This window comes from Rhinolophus sinicus, chromosome 3, assembly GCF_057876585.1.
Source record: "Rhinolophus sinicus isolate RSI-liver-muscle chromosome 3, RSI-T2T, whole genome shotgun sequence".
In the NCBI taxonomy this organism is placed as follows: domain Eukaryota; kingdom Metazoa; phylum Chordata; class Mammalia; order Chiroptera; family Rhinolophidae; genus Rhinolophus; species Rhinolophus sinicus.
In genome coordinates this window covers 52572434-52589764 of record NC_142503.1, presented here as the reverse complement: position 1 = coordinate 52589764, position 17331 = coordinate 52572434, and the positions used below count along the sequence as shown (strand labels likewise).

The following is a 17331-nucleotide window of genomic DNA, read 5'->3' as shown; positions in this document are numbered from 1 at the left end:
AAAGATTTAGAAAGCTAATTCAGTGACTTAGCCCTGTTTCTAGTTTGGAGCCAATGTAAACAAGTATTTTTATTTTTATTATTTTTATTTTGTGCCTTTTATAATATATTTGTCATGCCACTTTTAAGAAAACAATAACATCTTTTAAAACTAAACAACAGTATTTCTGCTCAAGTTACTTTCAAGTTCTCTGTCCATAATAACAACTTTTGGGGGTTATGAGATATGTTAAATAAAATAAATGTTGAAGTCTTAAAAATTAACCTTAGTATGGAAATCATCATAAAATATTGTAATGTATTGAAATAATCTGAACATTTTTTTAAAATCTGTTTTAATATCTGCTTACTCATATTTATTTATTTGGTCTACATAACATTTAAGAGCTTTTAGAAATTTGTTATATTAGATGCATATTGTTTCAGGTTCATGCTAATAATGTTGTTAAAGGAAAAATCTTAGAATTATTGACTTTAAATTTCTTCCCACAAAAGCTATCAATTTCAAAACAAAACAGATATTTCAGGGGAGATATGTCTTTTTGCATCAACTTTTTAACTGATGCATAGGGATATGACTTTTCACAAGATGTGTATGTAATGATTAACTTCTTCCTGGAAAAATCAAACACACACACACACACACACACACACACACAAATTACAATGATTCGTGCTATTAATACAGAGCTGTACCCCAATAACGGTCATCTATTCTATGACAAAGGTTTAAAAAAAGAACTTCTTAAGTAGAGGTTCTGTGATCATGCAATCAGAACAAATGTGCCTTGGATTCTAAGGCAAAGCCATTCTAGGATGACTGAGGAAGCAATTGTGAGAGGTCCTACAGCAGACCATTGAGAAGAAGGCAAGACAGGTTAGTATATGTGCCTTGGCGATCTTGGAGACTGGTAGCAGGCAACAAGCAAAGATATGTGCAAGTGGTCATCATTACGATGGTACACAATGAGGAATGGAAATGTTCTGCCAGTGGAAACCACTGTGCACTGGAGAGACTGAGGGACAAGGTGAGCAGTGGTAGGTGGAGATCTAGGCAGGGGAACTGTTGGCATCAAGGGCATACAACTGCGAGCAGTGAGGACTCAGCTGCAGCAGTAGAAGTTCAGGAGTGAAACATGCTCCCTCAGAATTAATACGAGGAAAGAACTCGATGGAATGTTGTGTTCTAGTCTCTGAGACATGGAGATGCTAGTTAAACAGGACCTGAGGCAGGAAGTCCAGCAAATGAAAGTGATAAAATGGGCCTACGTTTGGCACCAATGGCCTTACCCTACTTACTTTGAATCAGGGTGCAGGGTCAGAACATTAGCAGAGTTTCTATGGTGATAAACCCTAAGCTATGGTTTCAGTTGTCTTTTTATTTTCCCGATCCTAGGAGCTAGCTTGGCCAGATGGGATTGGTGGAACCTTCAGTTAACAGTTAAGGAGCCATTCCTTTGTCGATAAGAGGAAGGCAGAGTTAGTGGCAGGCAATTCTAACTGAAGAGACACTGCACGTACCCTTCTTCTCCTCACTATGCTTCCCTACTCTTCACTGTGGAGGGGAAAAAACTGATTCCCACGGGGCATGATTCAAAGCCACTAAAAGAACTGTGAGCCCAGAAAAACCACAGAACTAAGCTTAGTTAAACCTGGGAGATATTTTTGTTTGTTTACTTTTAATCAGAAGGACAGTTTGGTTTAATCAAAATGATAGTATTAGCAAATACATACTGTGCAACAGGTCAAGTACAATGACCTCTAAGAATCCATAAAGTTCTCTAATTTTTAGATACCCCATGAAAAATAAGCTTCAAAGTAAAATAGTAATTTTGGGGAAGAGGTGTATTAGTTTTCTATTGCTGACATAACAAATTGTAACAAATTTAGTAGTTTAAAACAACGTAAGTTTATTTCACAGTTCTGTAGGTCAGAGTCCGGTTTCACGGGGCTGGTTTTGCTGATCCTGGTCTGAACTCAAAGTGTGTGGGCCAGTTGGGTTCTTATCAGGAGGCTCTGGGAAGAACCCTCTTTGAAGTTTCTGTAGGCTGCTGGGAGAATTCAGTTCCTTGTGGTCCTAGGTGTCACCAGGGGCTGCTCTCAGCTTTTAGAGGCCACCGCAGTCACAGGCCCTCGGGTTAGTGCTTGGACAGCTTTGGGGGAGGCATTCTGCCAAAGATTTATGTCCAAAGGATACTTCAATTATCCTGTGTTATTTTACAAGATGCCAGTGAGAGTAGTTAAGATACCTACACACTCAAACAAGTTAGAAGCCCAGGAATTTTTACATTCAATCAATAGTATATAGAAAAGAGACAAAGTCTTCCATTTTGGAGTTCAAAAAGGGAAAAGTAGAACAATGGCCAGAATCTGTAACAGTCAAAAAATTGTAGAAGAGAGTACAGCATTAATATTTCTAACACCTTTCCCTGTGTTTCTGTTTAAACTATGGTATTTTGAAATACTATCAAAGATTATTTTATTAGTGTTTGACAAAGATGTTAGTTTGTGGGTAGGGGGCAGGGGTATTTAATGGAAAAGCTCTCACAGATAGGACTGTAGTTTGGCCATGTGGCCATAATGCAGGCTTATTGCTCTAATAACAATTTACTCGATCTCTGAAATTCATATGAAGATAATAAATGGTTCTTGAGGGCTGAACTTATAATAATATGAATGCTAAAAATGGTACCATAAACATCCCCATTTCATTTCATTTCATTTTTAAACAGAAAATTCTATATGCTATTTATATGGTCTTTCTTAATAACTCATAATCATCATTTTGAGGATTAGTCACACAAAGTTCAAAATTTTGTGTGTTCAAAATGAATCTGTGCGTCTGAGAATAGCCAGCCCTGGGCACATAGTAGGCAGCTAATATTGGGGATACAAATACTGAAATGAAGGTATCACCTAGAACTTAATGGTCTCAAAACAAATCCCTTATGTTAGCCCTGTTTCTTATCATCTACCTTTTCTGATTAAAGCTGAATATGGAATTCAAGGAACCTGAATTCTGAACCAGGAAACGAATGCTGTTCTGAAAAATAACTAAATCAAAGGCTGGCTCTTAAAGTATTCTTAGGAATGAAATCATCACTGTGTTTATCAGGGTCTTTTTGCATTTCTCTTGCACTTAAAACGTTTTTTAGCACCAGTAGTTGCTTTCCTTCTGTAATATTTCCTATGCTTCTTGGTTTTCATATGAAAAAATTAGCATTTTTGTAGAAATTACCAGCCAATCAAAGCACTTTTTTTTCCTGCATGACAAACATCAGCTGTAATATAATATAACATTTTGATCGCCAACTCTGTGCCACTTTTTATGGTTCTAGATGCTCAGAGACTACATCGACACTGATGTTTTGTTTTTGCTTATTTGATTTTGTTTTAAATCCTGTTTCTGGGTCTGTCCCTCTTTTGGAAACCTAAGGGCTTGAATACTATTCTCTGAATAATTGAGATTTTGTGAAAGCAACATATGAAATAATTTTATGATCTAAAAGCAGGCCTAAAAAGCATCACAACAGTCAATGATGCTGGTTCTTCGGACTCTAAGAAGTGGTTGAGTGGGGTGACCTAGGGTAGAGTATATGATGCTGAAAAATGAACTTGTGTAGTCAATGCACATAAATGCCCAGGAATAATGTAAGTGATTTTTAGATAATTTCTAGGATCTGACTTTCTGAAACAGAAAAAAACTGTTTCTTCATTGTCTAAAAATTAAAATGTTTCATATCATTTTTTTCATTGAAATAAGAGTTCTTTTTAAAGTTAATAATATCTGCATTTTATTTAACCTTACATTTTAGGGATTAGGTTTGTCTTAAATAAAGTTAGCATTTGGTCATATTTTATAGGTATTAACAAAACCAGCATTGCGTATGTTTAACGTATAATAATTTTTATAAGTAGAAACAATATTTCATAAAGCCTGTGAACATTTTATTAAAAAATCTGTTACATCATTCTAACAGTTAATTTTATGTATTCACCCACTGTCTTTTATAGATTGTTTTTACCATTTGCACAATTACATTACCTTTGATTCTGTGTTTGGCATGTTTCACATAGCATATCATTAACAAATTCCTGTTTCCTAAATTATTCCATTTGTAGCCATTATTTTTAATAGTTAAATCATGTTCTATCACTTAGACATACTACAACTTATTTAAGCATTATATTATGGCTGAATTTTTGAGTTACTTAGAATATTTCTTACTATAAATATACGACAGAAAACATATTTTATGCATACTGTTTTTCTCATAGTTCAGAATTTATATTTGGATACTATCTGAAAAGAAGGATCACTTAGTAAAAATTGATTAATTTTTTATAACACGTCACATATACATGTAAAGTGTTTTCTATAAATGTACTAGTTTCCCATGTCACCAATAACCTATGAAAATGCTGTCCTGGCAAGATTCCTAAGCATATTTCCCTTGTTCTCAATAATATCATAACTGTATACTTAGTTGCTAATAATATTTACAAAGAATGACCCTTTGAGGTTTGCCAGATCTTTCCTTTAGACCTATTAACTGAGAAATCTTACCCCCCCCACCCACTTTCTAGCATTGAAAAATAACCCAGGTGTGATCATTTAAAAGGTTCACATCATTCTGGGCAAGTAATTTAGAGATCAATACATAGATATGGAATTGAAACATTTCGGAATGATAAATATCAAAAAAAGCATCCCTCAAATCTTTAGAAGAAAACAGCAGATTACCACCGAAGGAACAAAAATCAGGACAATATCAGACTTTTCTGCAACATTAAATACTAAAAAACAGTAGTATGTATAGTTTTGATGAGAGTCAATGAAGACTTTTGCATATATAAGGATTTCGAAAATGATATTTATATATCCTTTAGCCAACTAAGAATTGTACAAAAATTAAAATTCATGAGTAGTGATGTTTTTTTTTTTTTATTTATTTATTTATTTATTTATTTATTTATTTATTTATTTATTTATTTTAATGATAGGGAAAATAAGCTAGATAAAATTGATGTTCTTATTACAAAACTGAATTTAGAGGTTAGTAGTTACTGCTGAAAGAAGCGATAAAAACGAAAAGTTTATGCCTAAAATGCCAGATGTTTATAATAAGGATTAAGAAATGAAAGAGGGAGATGTAGAATAGGAAAAGTAAGCTAACCTCTTCATTTTTCATAGGAAACGCTAAACAACATTGTTTGTCCCAGCTTTACTACCTTTAATACTTAGGATACAGAAAAGTTGTTTCTTTCTTCAATTTTAAAGGACACCTTATTAGATGCATGTTAAATGACATTTCTGCTAACAAGTGAAACAGTTAAATAAAACATAGCACAAAGTTTAAAAACAGATGGGTGTTTAATATATAAACACAAACAAAAGGAAAGCTGAGTTTACAATACTAATTTTGAATAAAATAGATTCAAAGCAGTGTTTATTAAACATACAGAAGAAAGGAGAAATGGACAAACAGTTGTATGATATTACATATGTTTGAAAGAGCAAGAGAACAAAAATTAAAGACAATAAGAAGATAGGCAAATTGATTAAAAATGTAGACCAAGAACATGGATATTTCATTAAGTATCCATGGGAAATTATAAAAATTGATCATTGGTTAGATCACACAAGTAATTGTTCAACAAATTCCTAAATACCAGAAACTGTATATTACATCTTACCTAAACACAAATGGGAAAGCTAGAAATTAAAACAAAAATAAAATCTCCAATCATTTGTAAATTGAAGTATATCTTTGGTTACATCTACGAGATTTGATATTGGTGTTCCCATTTTTTTTCAAAATCATCTACTCAGTACAATTTTGGCTTCCAGTTATATCCAGTAACTGTTTAGGAAATCAAAATTATACTTATTAGATGATTTAGGGGAAAAAATGTGAACACCAACATCAAATGTTGCAGCTGGAACCAAAAGTAAATTCAGAACCAAATATGTAATTTTATATTCTTTGTATTTAAAGAAAGAGAAAAAAAATAGTTATTAATTTCATTAAGAAGTTTGAAAATAAACAATAAAACCTAAAAAAGTTTAGGAGACTAACAATACATTTTTTTAAAGGAGTAAACATACCATACTAATAAAGCAGTAAAACAAAATAAATGAATAGAACAATTCCTGGCAAAGATAATGATGAGGACACTAATTCAATTTAGAATAGAGAAAACTAATCATCACCTGTCTCAGGGCCCACAGTTCAGTAAGGCCGTCCAGGGCAGGTGGGCAGGCTCTGCTCCACAAAGTCATCCAGAGACTAAGGCTAGTGGGTGCTCTGCCATAGTACTGGACGTTGTTGTGTTGGTCTGGCACAAATTAGATCTCTAATTAAAAACAAGTGGGAGGCATTCCAAACTTACGACCTAGGCCTGAAAGTGATGCATACCTCTTCTGCTCACATTCCTTTAGTAAGAACTTGATTCTTGGTAAGAACAAGGGAGACTGGGAAATATAAAGTGACTGGATGGCTGTGTGCCTGGCTACAGTTCTGTTACTATGGAAGAAGGGAAAAACAGATGTTTGAGTTCTGCTAGCAGCAAATTGTCTCAGAGCTGCTACAGAGGACCCTTTTAAAGTATATGAGAGTACTATGCATATGATTAAAACTAAAAATCTCAATGAAATGAAATGCTCTGGAAAAAATGTAAATCAACAGAATTGAAGCAAGTAGAAGTAACAAATATAAGAAGAATAATGACCATAGTTATTTCCCAAATTGCCTTTGTATTCAGGCAGTTTTACTGCTGCATATTTTTTAACTTCAAAACTCAGAATATGGTGTTATGTAAACACCATGTTCTATAAACTTCTTCAGAGCGTTATAAAAGACAGTTCGCCGTCCAATTCATTTTGAGAAGATAGAAGAATCCTGATGCTCAAGATTGAAAAATATAATACAGCAGTGAACATTCTAAACTTGTCTCATTTAGAGTGTAGATATAAAAGTCCTAAATAAAACATTAGCAAATGCAATTTATTAACTTATTAAAAGAATCACCCATCATGATCAAGCATGGCTTATCTCAGAAATACAATGATGGTTTAAGAAAACTATCAGTATGTGATTACTTATATCATGCTTCCCAAAAGACAAACAAAATAATAACAATTAAATATGAAAAGTCAAAAGCGCCCTTTTTCATTCCTGATTTCTTTGAGAATCATTTTTAGACTACTAGGCAAAGAAAAATTTCTTCATGTAATGAAGAATATATCTTCAACCAACAGCCGAAATATTTAATTGTGCTTTGCATTAAAATTGTGAAGACAATTTTATCTATCTAAAATTGTGAAGACAACCTACTATCATCACTTCAAATGTTTCTCAGAAAAATACCTGCATTATAGCAGATAGCTTGAAAATAGTGCAGATAGCTTAATAATGGAAACCAATAATTCCTCTGCCTATTCTCTTCCTACTCACCACTCCCTTTAATCCTCCTTCCGTTTTTCTAATAATTGTATCACTATTTCAGTTCCTCTCTTATTACCTTCACAATTTTACATATACTTAAAATATTTTTCCTTTTCCACCAATATATACACTTTATAGCTTGATTCCCCAGTGTATAATTAGGCAACCGGTTCTCTAAAATCCTTAGTAAATAAAACTATTAGTTATTTGGTGTATAGAATCTTGATAAATGCTAACTAATTTTGCTTAGGAATCAATTGCATCCTAGTTTTACTTTAAGCAAAATTTTATTGTATGCCTGTTTTTTTGAAAACTCCATACAAGCTATATATAACTTTTTTTCCTACCAGAGGCCACAGTGATAATAAATAAGTTAAAATAAGAATTCTTTTAGCTTTTATTTCAGATATTTAAGAAGAGAAAATATAACAGTATGCTTCCCCATTTTTAAATTTAGAAATAGGGAGTTAGAGAATAAAATATGTTTAAAATTAAATATATAATAATAGCATAAGGGGCAGGGGGAATGGGAAATGGTGCTGGACGTATATAACAGTGAAAAATAAATAACAGAAAAAGAAGAAGGGGCACACATTGACGGATGCCTTCGTAGAGGGTAGAGTGATATAAGCACAGAAAGTCCAAGAGTAGAAAATGACCACACAGACTGAAACAAAGACAAATATGCAGCAACATGAAGAAAGATCACATGGTGACTTTTAAAATTCATCTTACTATATTCTTGGGGAAGCAAATAATTGTTCCCTAATTTTGTTCATTTGAAAACAACAAATTTAGTACATTTGTTTTATAAAAAGTAGGTAAAATTATATTAGTGACTTGGAAAAATAGAAATGAAAAGTAAAGTTGTCACTCTCAAAAAAACCTTGAAACTTAGGTCACATGACAATGTCAATGATTTAAGAGCAGTTAGAAAATACATATCTGAAAGTATATATTAAAAGCACACAAAATAATCCACTAAAGAGACAAAGCACTTTTAATGATAATTAATATTTCTATGTTTGCCCTGAAGTTTTATGCATTCAGTCCACTTTGAAGAAATACTTTAAAGCTATTTCATTTGTATGTTTTTCTTTTCTGCAAGAGAAATAAAAAGTCAACCCTAAATAGACACGCATATATTACATAATAAAGGATTTTCCATGGTATTCTAATGGGAATTCACACAAATCCAGTGCAACTAATGCTTTGTAGTAGTTCTTAATATAATTAATCTATTTGTTCTTCTTTTTTGATCTAGTCACCACCCCACCACCCCAGAATCATACATGCTTTATGAGTCAGAGCCAACAACAACTTTCTGTGGATCCACAAGTCATGAGATAACTGTCTCCTGAGTAGGAAGCAAACTTGAGACAAATCTCAGAAGTTCCAGCAGCAAAACCCAAGAAACTTTTCTTCTTTTTACATAAAGCCCTAATCCCAAAAACTTGATTCTTATTTAGCTTAGTTTCAAAGCATATATTATTTATATTGCCACTGTATATAAATAAGTTAGGCAGTTTGAGAGATATACTCTTTTATAATGCTTAGAGTACCGTTTATTGTACCTCTGTAATGCTTGTTATCAGACTAGTATTTGTTAATGATCATGCTATACTGAATGGTACCCTAAGCTTGAGTCCACAGTACGGCAAAGGAAGGAAATATCCCTTATCGATAAATCCCAAAGGATGATTGGCAATGGATGGATTATTTAGCTCAAAAATGTGGCCCACAAAGTGAAGTTTGGTCTGAAATGCTCTAGACTAGTACTGGGTACACAAATGGGGTAATTACCGGTATTCTGCTTACTTCACTGTGTTCTTAGGCCAAGACTAGAAATTACTATCACACCAGAACACTAAATTATGCTCTACACTATAAATCATCTAGCTCTAAAGCTCTTTATTTTCAAGACGTCTTTATTGTTATGCCCAAAGTATGATTATTAAGAAAGAAAATTTTCCACAAAATTCTTTATGAGGGAATAGATGCAAACTATAAGAATTTGGTACATATAGGAATATAGGAATGCAATCTCAGAGTAAGAGGCATTTAGTCATTATAACCTGATCCATTACTTTGATTGATTCATGCATTCCTGACTATCCTATTTAAAATAGAATCCTACCCCCTTTACTGGGAACACTCTATTCCCTGCTTTTATTTTTCTTCATAGCACTTACTGTCTCTCTTCCCTCCCTAGAATGTTATCTTCAAAAGGACAAGGAATTTTTCTTCCTATGATATTAACTGCTATATTGCACAGCTTAAAAGAGTCTTTGGCCATATATATTTTGATTGAATTTATCAAATAATTTTGAAGTATAAGATAAAATTCAAAGGCATTTTAAATATTTAACTTGCTTAAATCTTCATCTGAATGATTTTTTTTCACTTTTAAATAATAGCTGAAAAAAAGTATAGGAAACATATAATGAAGAACTTAGAAGAAGAAGAAAAAAAACTTGCATATTTTATACCTTTTAACAAGTCAGTTCCCCAAAAAGAAAAAAGTAAAGGAGCCAATGATGACCCAGCATCTTTACCTGTTTAGTTTTTAGAATTTTAGTTTAGATACAAACTAACATTTTTTTTTCTTTTGGGTAGGCAAAATCTTTTATACGTACTTTCTAAGCAACTAGAATTGAAGGAGAAATAGCATTTTTGAACCACACTAAGAAGTTGCAGTAATTCACTGAATTCTGTTTTGTTTTAGTAAACCTGCTCAACATCATAGTATACATTTCTATAAAAGAATAGGTGGGTGTGGTTTACAAACTTGTCTCTTTTGATGTCTTTGTATTGCAAAAACAAGTGTCTGTTCTGCAATTAATTAGAACAATAGTGACATCCTATGTCTAGCTTTTAGTACTAAGAGCAACTTCCCCATGACAGTAATTGATTGTCAAAGGATGTAGATGAAATCATTCTTCCTAGATCTGGCTTAATCATATATATATTTAAACTAAAAGAGGATAAATGTTCAGTGGTAAATTACTCCAACATCCTATATTCAATTTTTATGCAAGTTTAGTTAAAATGGAGAAAGCATTTGCCTTTCATTTTTGAAAAACATGAGTGTTGACATATAAAGTGAAATAGAACAATATCTGGCAAATGGTAGGTATTCAATTAATGTACCCTGAATGAAATTGCATGTTTTTGTTTAAAATAAAATATTAGATTGTTTCATCTTAATATCTAAGAAATATTTCTCCTTTTATACTTAATGCTTTATCAGAAGTTTAAAATTTTAGCATTCATAAGTAAGCAACTGTTTAGGTAGCCACATTTAAATCTATATGTCCTCAGGGAATACTAAAATCATTGGCCTTCATTATTAATAACTGCCAATGCTATGGAATAAACATTATTTTTATCAGTTTATATACTAGGAAATATATGCTACAAATATACTGAGATACTTCATCTTCTCATGGAATATTACTACATGAATGAATACTGATACATAGGTAAGGACAGTGCAACAGATATGCTAGATCCAGGATTTGTTTTGAGTTCTTTTCATAGCAGAATTGTTGGATTGATACTAATCAGTCTTCAGCATACTTCAGGTGCCCGCTTAGTATTTGTAATACGTATAACCATGTTGAGGGATGAAATCCATGGTTGTAGAACAGTTGCATACATTACTGCTCTCTGTAAAAATTAAATCTAAAATCTTGATTTGATCACAAAGAGTAACCCAAAGTTTTTCATACTCCTATGTCATGAAGCCCTAGGATTCCATGAAATAATTTGTAAGTGAAGTAGACTCTGAATTTTTCAGTCTGAATTTTTTCATAATCTGTTTATATGAGACTAATCTCTCCAAATCTAATTCCTTTGTCTATTCAGTCTCCTAATTACTTTTTCATCCTCACCACCCTATTTTTGCTATCAATTATATTTTGGCTACCTATCAGAAAGTGAATAATGTGTGTTGCCACCTATAGGCAGAAGATAAATTACACTTGTTTATTACAGAAAAGCATAACCAAAAAAAGAGAGTTCTTTTTTTCCAATTCCTACAACTACCAATTTCAAATTTATTACCTACATTTTTACCTGTTGTTATTGATGTTGCCGTTTCAGATGCCTGTCTTAAAGCATTTGCTTAAACTTTGATCATTTTGTCATATTATTACTTGCCTTTTACATATCATTCAAATATACCATCTTCTTAAAGTTCTGTGACTTTAAAAAATTTAAAGATACTTGTTTAAACCAAGTAACTTAGTCGTATACTAAACTAACTGTTGTATCTTAGTTTACCTCTGTAATCGGGGAAATTACCAATATTTGTTCCTGGAATGAAAGCTTCCCTTCCTATAATCACTTAACATCAGTCTTTGGTTTTGTGCCTTCTCTGTAATGATATAGGTTTGTTTCTCCTTTATTCTTTGCAGAGTGCTGCAGCAGCTCCCAGTCCAGTGCTAGGAAACATTCCCCCAGGAGATGGCATGCCAGTAGGTCCTGTACCACCAGGGTTCTTTCAGGTACTCAGAGAAACTGACTAGGAATGTTAAGGCATAGGAACTCCTGTGTGATATTACTTGAAGATATGAAGGAGAATGAGGCTATTTTCATTCTTAAGGTAAACGTAAATGCTGTGCGGCCAACTCTTGATTGTTCAGAGACTGGTTGTCTAGTGGCTAGATTAGCCCTTCCTTCCTGTATTATCGTCCAATTTTTATTCATTCATTTATTTTGCCATTTCATTGTTCAAGTAAGAAAGAAAGGGAGTTGAAATGCAAATTAGCCTATTAAATAAACTGTGGTAAAGATTTGATGGGAGAAGAGGCTAAAGATGACATTCTGGAATGATGTGTGGATTCTCAATGTCTAAGCTATCCATATCTCCAGAGACTAAAGATAATCAAGATTTGGCTGTACTTTCAAAATATGGCTAAATCATAACTTAAGCACTTATCAAGAATATAGGCTATATCAAAATACTTGAGAATCATCTTTGTGGCTTTTTAGCTGGAAATTTTATTAATATAATTGCATGACGTTTTAAAATCAGGTTTAAAAATACTTATGTTAGTATTTTAAAATTTCAACGAGACCATTTATTTTAGCAATGATGATAACGATTTTAGAATTGCAATACGTCCCTTTTTTATTTTTATGGCATCCACATCTTAAATCTCACAGTTATTCTAACCCAAGCTAACATAGATTCTGTAGCTTACTTTTTTTACTACATGGTTAATTTTATAACACCCTTTGAGAAAATTAGGAAAGAATTTAGGAGTTAAAAAACCAGAGTTGGAAGGCATTACAGAAATTGATATAATATGCTCTAATAATAATAGCTAACACTTAATAATCGCTTGCTATATGCCATGCTTTGTTCTAAATGTTTTACATATATAAACTCTTACTCCTCCCAATAACCCTAGGTGTGAAGTGCGTATTATCATTCCCACTGCACAGATGGAAAAACTAAGGCTTGATAGATCAGCCGTTTGCAGTCAAAAATTGATAGGGCTGGGATTCAAATTAAGGCTTTCTGGACTTGTATCACTGAATTTACCTTTTAAAGTTCATAGTTAATCATTATTCACAAAATATTTCTAGCTCATTTTGTTTTTTCCCTCATGCTCTTATTTTTCTTGTTAAGCATACACTGGAATTAGGGAATAAATCAGAGGAGTTTACCTACTTATAAGAATTAGTAGAACATCTCTAAGAGGCACTTTTTAAAAAGTGGGGGAGGTTGGGAGGAAGCCAAATTCTTTTTAGGATTAAGCAAAGATGGATAAACCTATACATTTCCATTTTTACTTTTTGTAGAATGAACTGTTCTCCCTTTATGTGTCTTCTCTCTGAATCTTGGTAAGAGTAGTTGAAACAGAGTTAAATTTGTTTTCATTATTCCAATGTAATAAATAGTTGAGCAGTACTATTAGATACCAGGCACTGTGGGAGGCATCTAAGAATGAGTATGTTGTACACCTGAAACTAATGTAATATTGAATGTCAACTGTAATTGAAAAATAAAAAATAAAAATAAAGAGTAAAATCTTTAAAAAAATTAAAATTAAAATGAGTTTGTATAATAGGTACCCCCCTGAAGCTCATTGTCTAGCCAGTGAGGCATTATTAAAAATAAATATCTCTAATACAGCAAGGTATGTACTGTAATAGAGTAAAGTGTAATGTTCTGTGATGACCTAGAAGAGAGGACAATTAAGTCCTCTGGAACTTAATTGTGAATTGGAGCTAAGAGTGGTTTGGAAAAAGTTTTCTAGGGAAACAAGCAGGGGAATGATATTCCAGAAAGTAGGAAGAGTATAAGCAAAAGTGTGGAGGCATCAGAATGAGCCTGTGCAGAGGTGTTCAGAGTACTATATACAGAAAGTACGGTAAGCAGGAGTTCCAGGAAATGAAGTTGGGAAGGTGTGCTGTAGCATATTGAGAAGCATGTGCCTCGTTATGAACTTGAGTCTTTATTCAGTAGGCATGTCGGGGCTGTCAGAGATATTTAAAGAAGGCCAGTGACCAGAATTCAAACTATAGAGTGGATTCAGGCTTTGTTAGGCACCTAGATATAATTGTATACAAGATCCCTGCCCTCAAAAAAACTCATGGTATGTATGTTTAATGAGAGAGAAAGCGCAATTAGAGTATAGAAAGAAAATGGCTACATTAAATGAGTAGGGTATGTCCTTAGAGCAAATCAGAAAGCCACCAAACTCAATCTTGGGAGGGGCATTTCAGGGAAACTCATTCAGATGAGTTAGGCAAAGGAGGCAGGGAGAGGGGAAGAATATTCCACGAAGAGGGGGAAGGAGCAATGTACAAAGACTCAGAGGGGAAAGTAGAGAGACCAAATATAAACCCAGAGTTTAATTAGCTGAAGGGGCAGTGGCTGGTGATGAGGCTCCAGAGGAACCCTGAGGAGCCTTGTAGGTTAAGAGTTTGAACTTGACCTTAAGGGCGGTAATAATCTATTGAAGAATTTTAAGCAGTAAAGAGGCATGTTCATCATATTTGCATATTTAGAAAAATCACACCAGTTCTAGTGTGTAGCCAGGATTGCAGAAGTCTCAGGTTAGGGAGACTATTTAGAAGGTGGTTACAGTAATTCAGGGGAGATTTGATGATGGCCTGAACTAAGACAGTGGCAGTGCATATGGAGAGAGGTGAACAGATTTGAGAGACCAGTAAATGTGGGGCTATGAGTAAAAGAATTCAACAGTACTATCTTGGTTTCTGGCTCTCACCTAGGCAGGTGGAGGTTTCATTTTCTGCGATAGGGACCACAAGTGAGGAGTAGTTTTGAGGTTCGCTGTGGGACCCCCAATTAGAGATATCCCTTAGGACAGTGAACTTATAGGTTTGAAGCCTAAAATAGTGGTCTAATCTAGAAATAAAAATTGCAGGATCATAATCATATTAAGAGCACTAAATCCACGTGGGGAAAGTACAGAATGAGAGAGCAAGAGGGTATACAGCAGAACTCTAAAAACACTAACACTTAAAAGATGTACGCAGGAAACAGAACCCACTAAAGAGACTGGCTGCATGGGTATCGGTTGGCTATCCTAGTAGCCCAAGGAAGAGACGTCGTGGAGCTATTCAAGAGCAGTGGCAGTAGGATTGGAAAGCAAGAAGCAATTCATATTTATGTTTGATAGGCCTTAGTTGATGAACCAAATTAGGGGTAGAACAGAGAGAGGTAGAGGACTCAGGAATGAATCTGAGGTTCCTACTTTGGGCCTCTGGAAAAATTAATGTCTATCTGACGTAGGAAAGATAAGAGGTAGAAAAAGTTTTAAATGTTTGAGTTTGATACTCATCATTTTTCTTTATCCAGGGAGACCATTCCAGCTTATCCCAGGTACTCTTTTCCCCTGTTCAACAGGCTCTGAAATATGCCCAGTCTCCCTAGAAAACTTTTCTTTTTTTTTTAAAGACATAGGATGTGATTATCTTTTGGTACATATGGGATAGACTTCTCAACTATTTCCTAAATATCAGCATTTGTTTCCTATAGTGATTGTGCTAGACTACAGCACGATTCTGGCCATAATGACAGTTGTTAATGAAGCGTAGTTACCTTCTATGAGTAGAAGTAGCAACAATCAATCATAAACCAAGTCCTCACACCAGTTTCTACTCCAGTTCTGAAGAGATATTAACTGCCAGGAATTGTCTAGCACATGAGAATAGTTATGAATTCCCACTCTTAGTGAGGAAATGGAAAGCTTATTTGGGGACAGCTGGAATGGGAGTATGCCAGGAAAGGACTGAGCCTATTCGAATTTAATGAATAAATGAAAGTAAAGGAAGAATTGAAAATTAGCACACAAAACAATAGCTTAGGTAGTTCTGAGTTCTGCTCACTATGTAATCATACTATAACAAGTACATTAGAAGAATTCTTCTGAACAGATGAACATACTCCTTTTATTCCTGTTTACATTGTAGAACAATCCCCCTCTTTTCCATTATAAGTATAGGTTTAAAGACATTACCAAATGGAATTATCACAAACTAAATTTGTGAGTTCATAACAACTACATTTGAATAATAGCAATTAACATACACTCTAACATAAATAATATGCTTAATACTTCATACATTTAACAAGTCTATCCTGGAAGGCAGTTTTTAGATTAGTGTCTATTTGTGACAGATGTTAGCATTGTTCATACACTTTGACCTTTTTATTGAAATGGGAGAGCTTCTGTTGTTGAGTAGGAGACCAATTAAATAAAACACATAGGAATAATTGAACATGCAGAAGGAGGTATCAATTTAGTAAAACAAAGCCATTTGAAGTAAGCCACATGTATTTATTTACTTGGAGTCTTTCATCAAAGGAGTAATTTGTATACGAAACCCTATAAATTCTCAAAGTGACTTACCATGGAACTGGTGAATAACTTTAGAGCAGCTTTCTTACACTGGGAAGCCTTGCTACTAGGGTCAGAGGGAAGAAAACATTTTTAAATTGGGAGGTCTTGCTACTGTGGACAGTTTGAAGCCCTGCTACTAGGCATCAAACCTGTGTGTTGACTGGCCTGTATTTTCTTTGGCAGTTTTAGTGGAAGAAAATAAGTACTGTGGTGTGGTGTGAGTATACACAGTAGAATCAGTCTACTCAGAATTGAGTCTATAATCTGACTCTCCTGTCCCTGTTTTAGAGTCTTATTCAAAAGTTTCAGTGAATGCTAAGAAATTTGAATTATATATTAAAAGCATCAATCTGCTATTTATTCATTCTCATGGCATTCTTACTAAAATACAGGCAAAGTTTGATTCCTGTAATTTTATTGAACAGGCTGCAGTGTTCCTTGAACCAATTAGATTTTCTTTTTACTTACGTATAACAATCAAAATAGTTTAGTAAAATGCATAAAATAAAATAACGTTCCCATTCTTTTGTGTTTTTTAAAAATTAAGACTATTAACTCTCTTGCCTTGTGACATTCTATAATTTTATAGATTTGAGTAACAAGAAAGCTTTTCTCTTGCGGATTATACCACGTTAAAGAAATGGACATTTCTTATTTCAATCCCCCCAAAAAAATTGGGGGGTAGGGAGAGTGAAAGTATTTTATTTTTTTCTTCTTCTCTTTACCACAAGAAAACTTTTAAGAAGGAAACTATATCTTGTTTTTTATCATTCTACTAAACATATCCATATCTTTTATATATAAACACAATATAATCTTTTAATACAGGCTGATAAAGATATCTTTGAGTATATAACTATAATGTGGGATATACTGGTAAATATCTAATTTTGAACTCAGTGTAGCCTTTTATTTATTTTTACTATATTACGTTTTGTTTCGATTTTTATCTTGATAAATTTACTGTATTTTAGACACTGGATCTTTCGTTTTCTTAACCGA

The 17331-nt window shown here is 33.5% G+C and overlaps 1 protein-coding gene across 8 annotated transcripts in view; it reads left to right on the top strand.

Moving 5' to 3' along the window:
- SSBP2 (single stranded DNA binding protein 2) overlaps positions 1-17331 on the top strand; it is a 273310-nt gene that overhangs the window by 181380 nt on the left and 74599 nt on the right. For 6 of the 8 annotated variants that reach the window (XM_019715079.3, XM_074328767.2, XM_074328769.2 and 3 more), the window contains exon 5: positions 11866-11955. The exons of the other annotated variants lie outside the window; for them this stretch is intronic. In XM_019715079.3, the coding sequence (XP_019570638.1) occupies positions 11866-11955 (90 nt within the window). The remainder of the gene's footprint in view (positions 1-11865; positions 11956-17331) is intronic. 8 annotated transcript variants of the gene reach the window in all.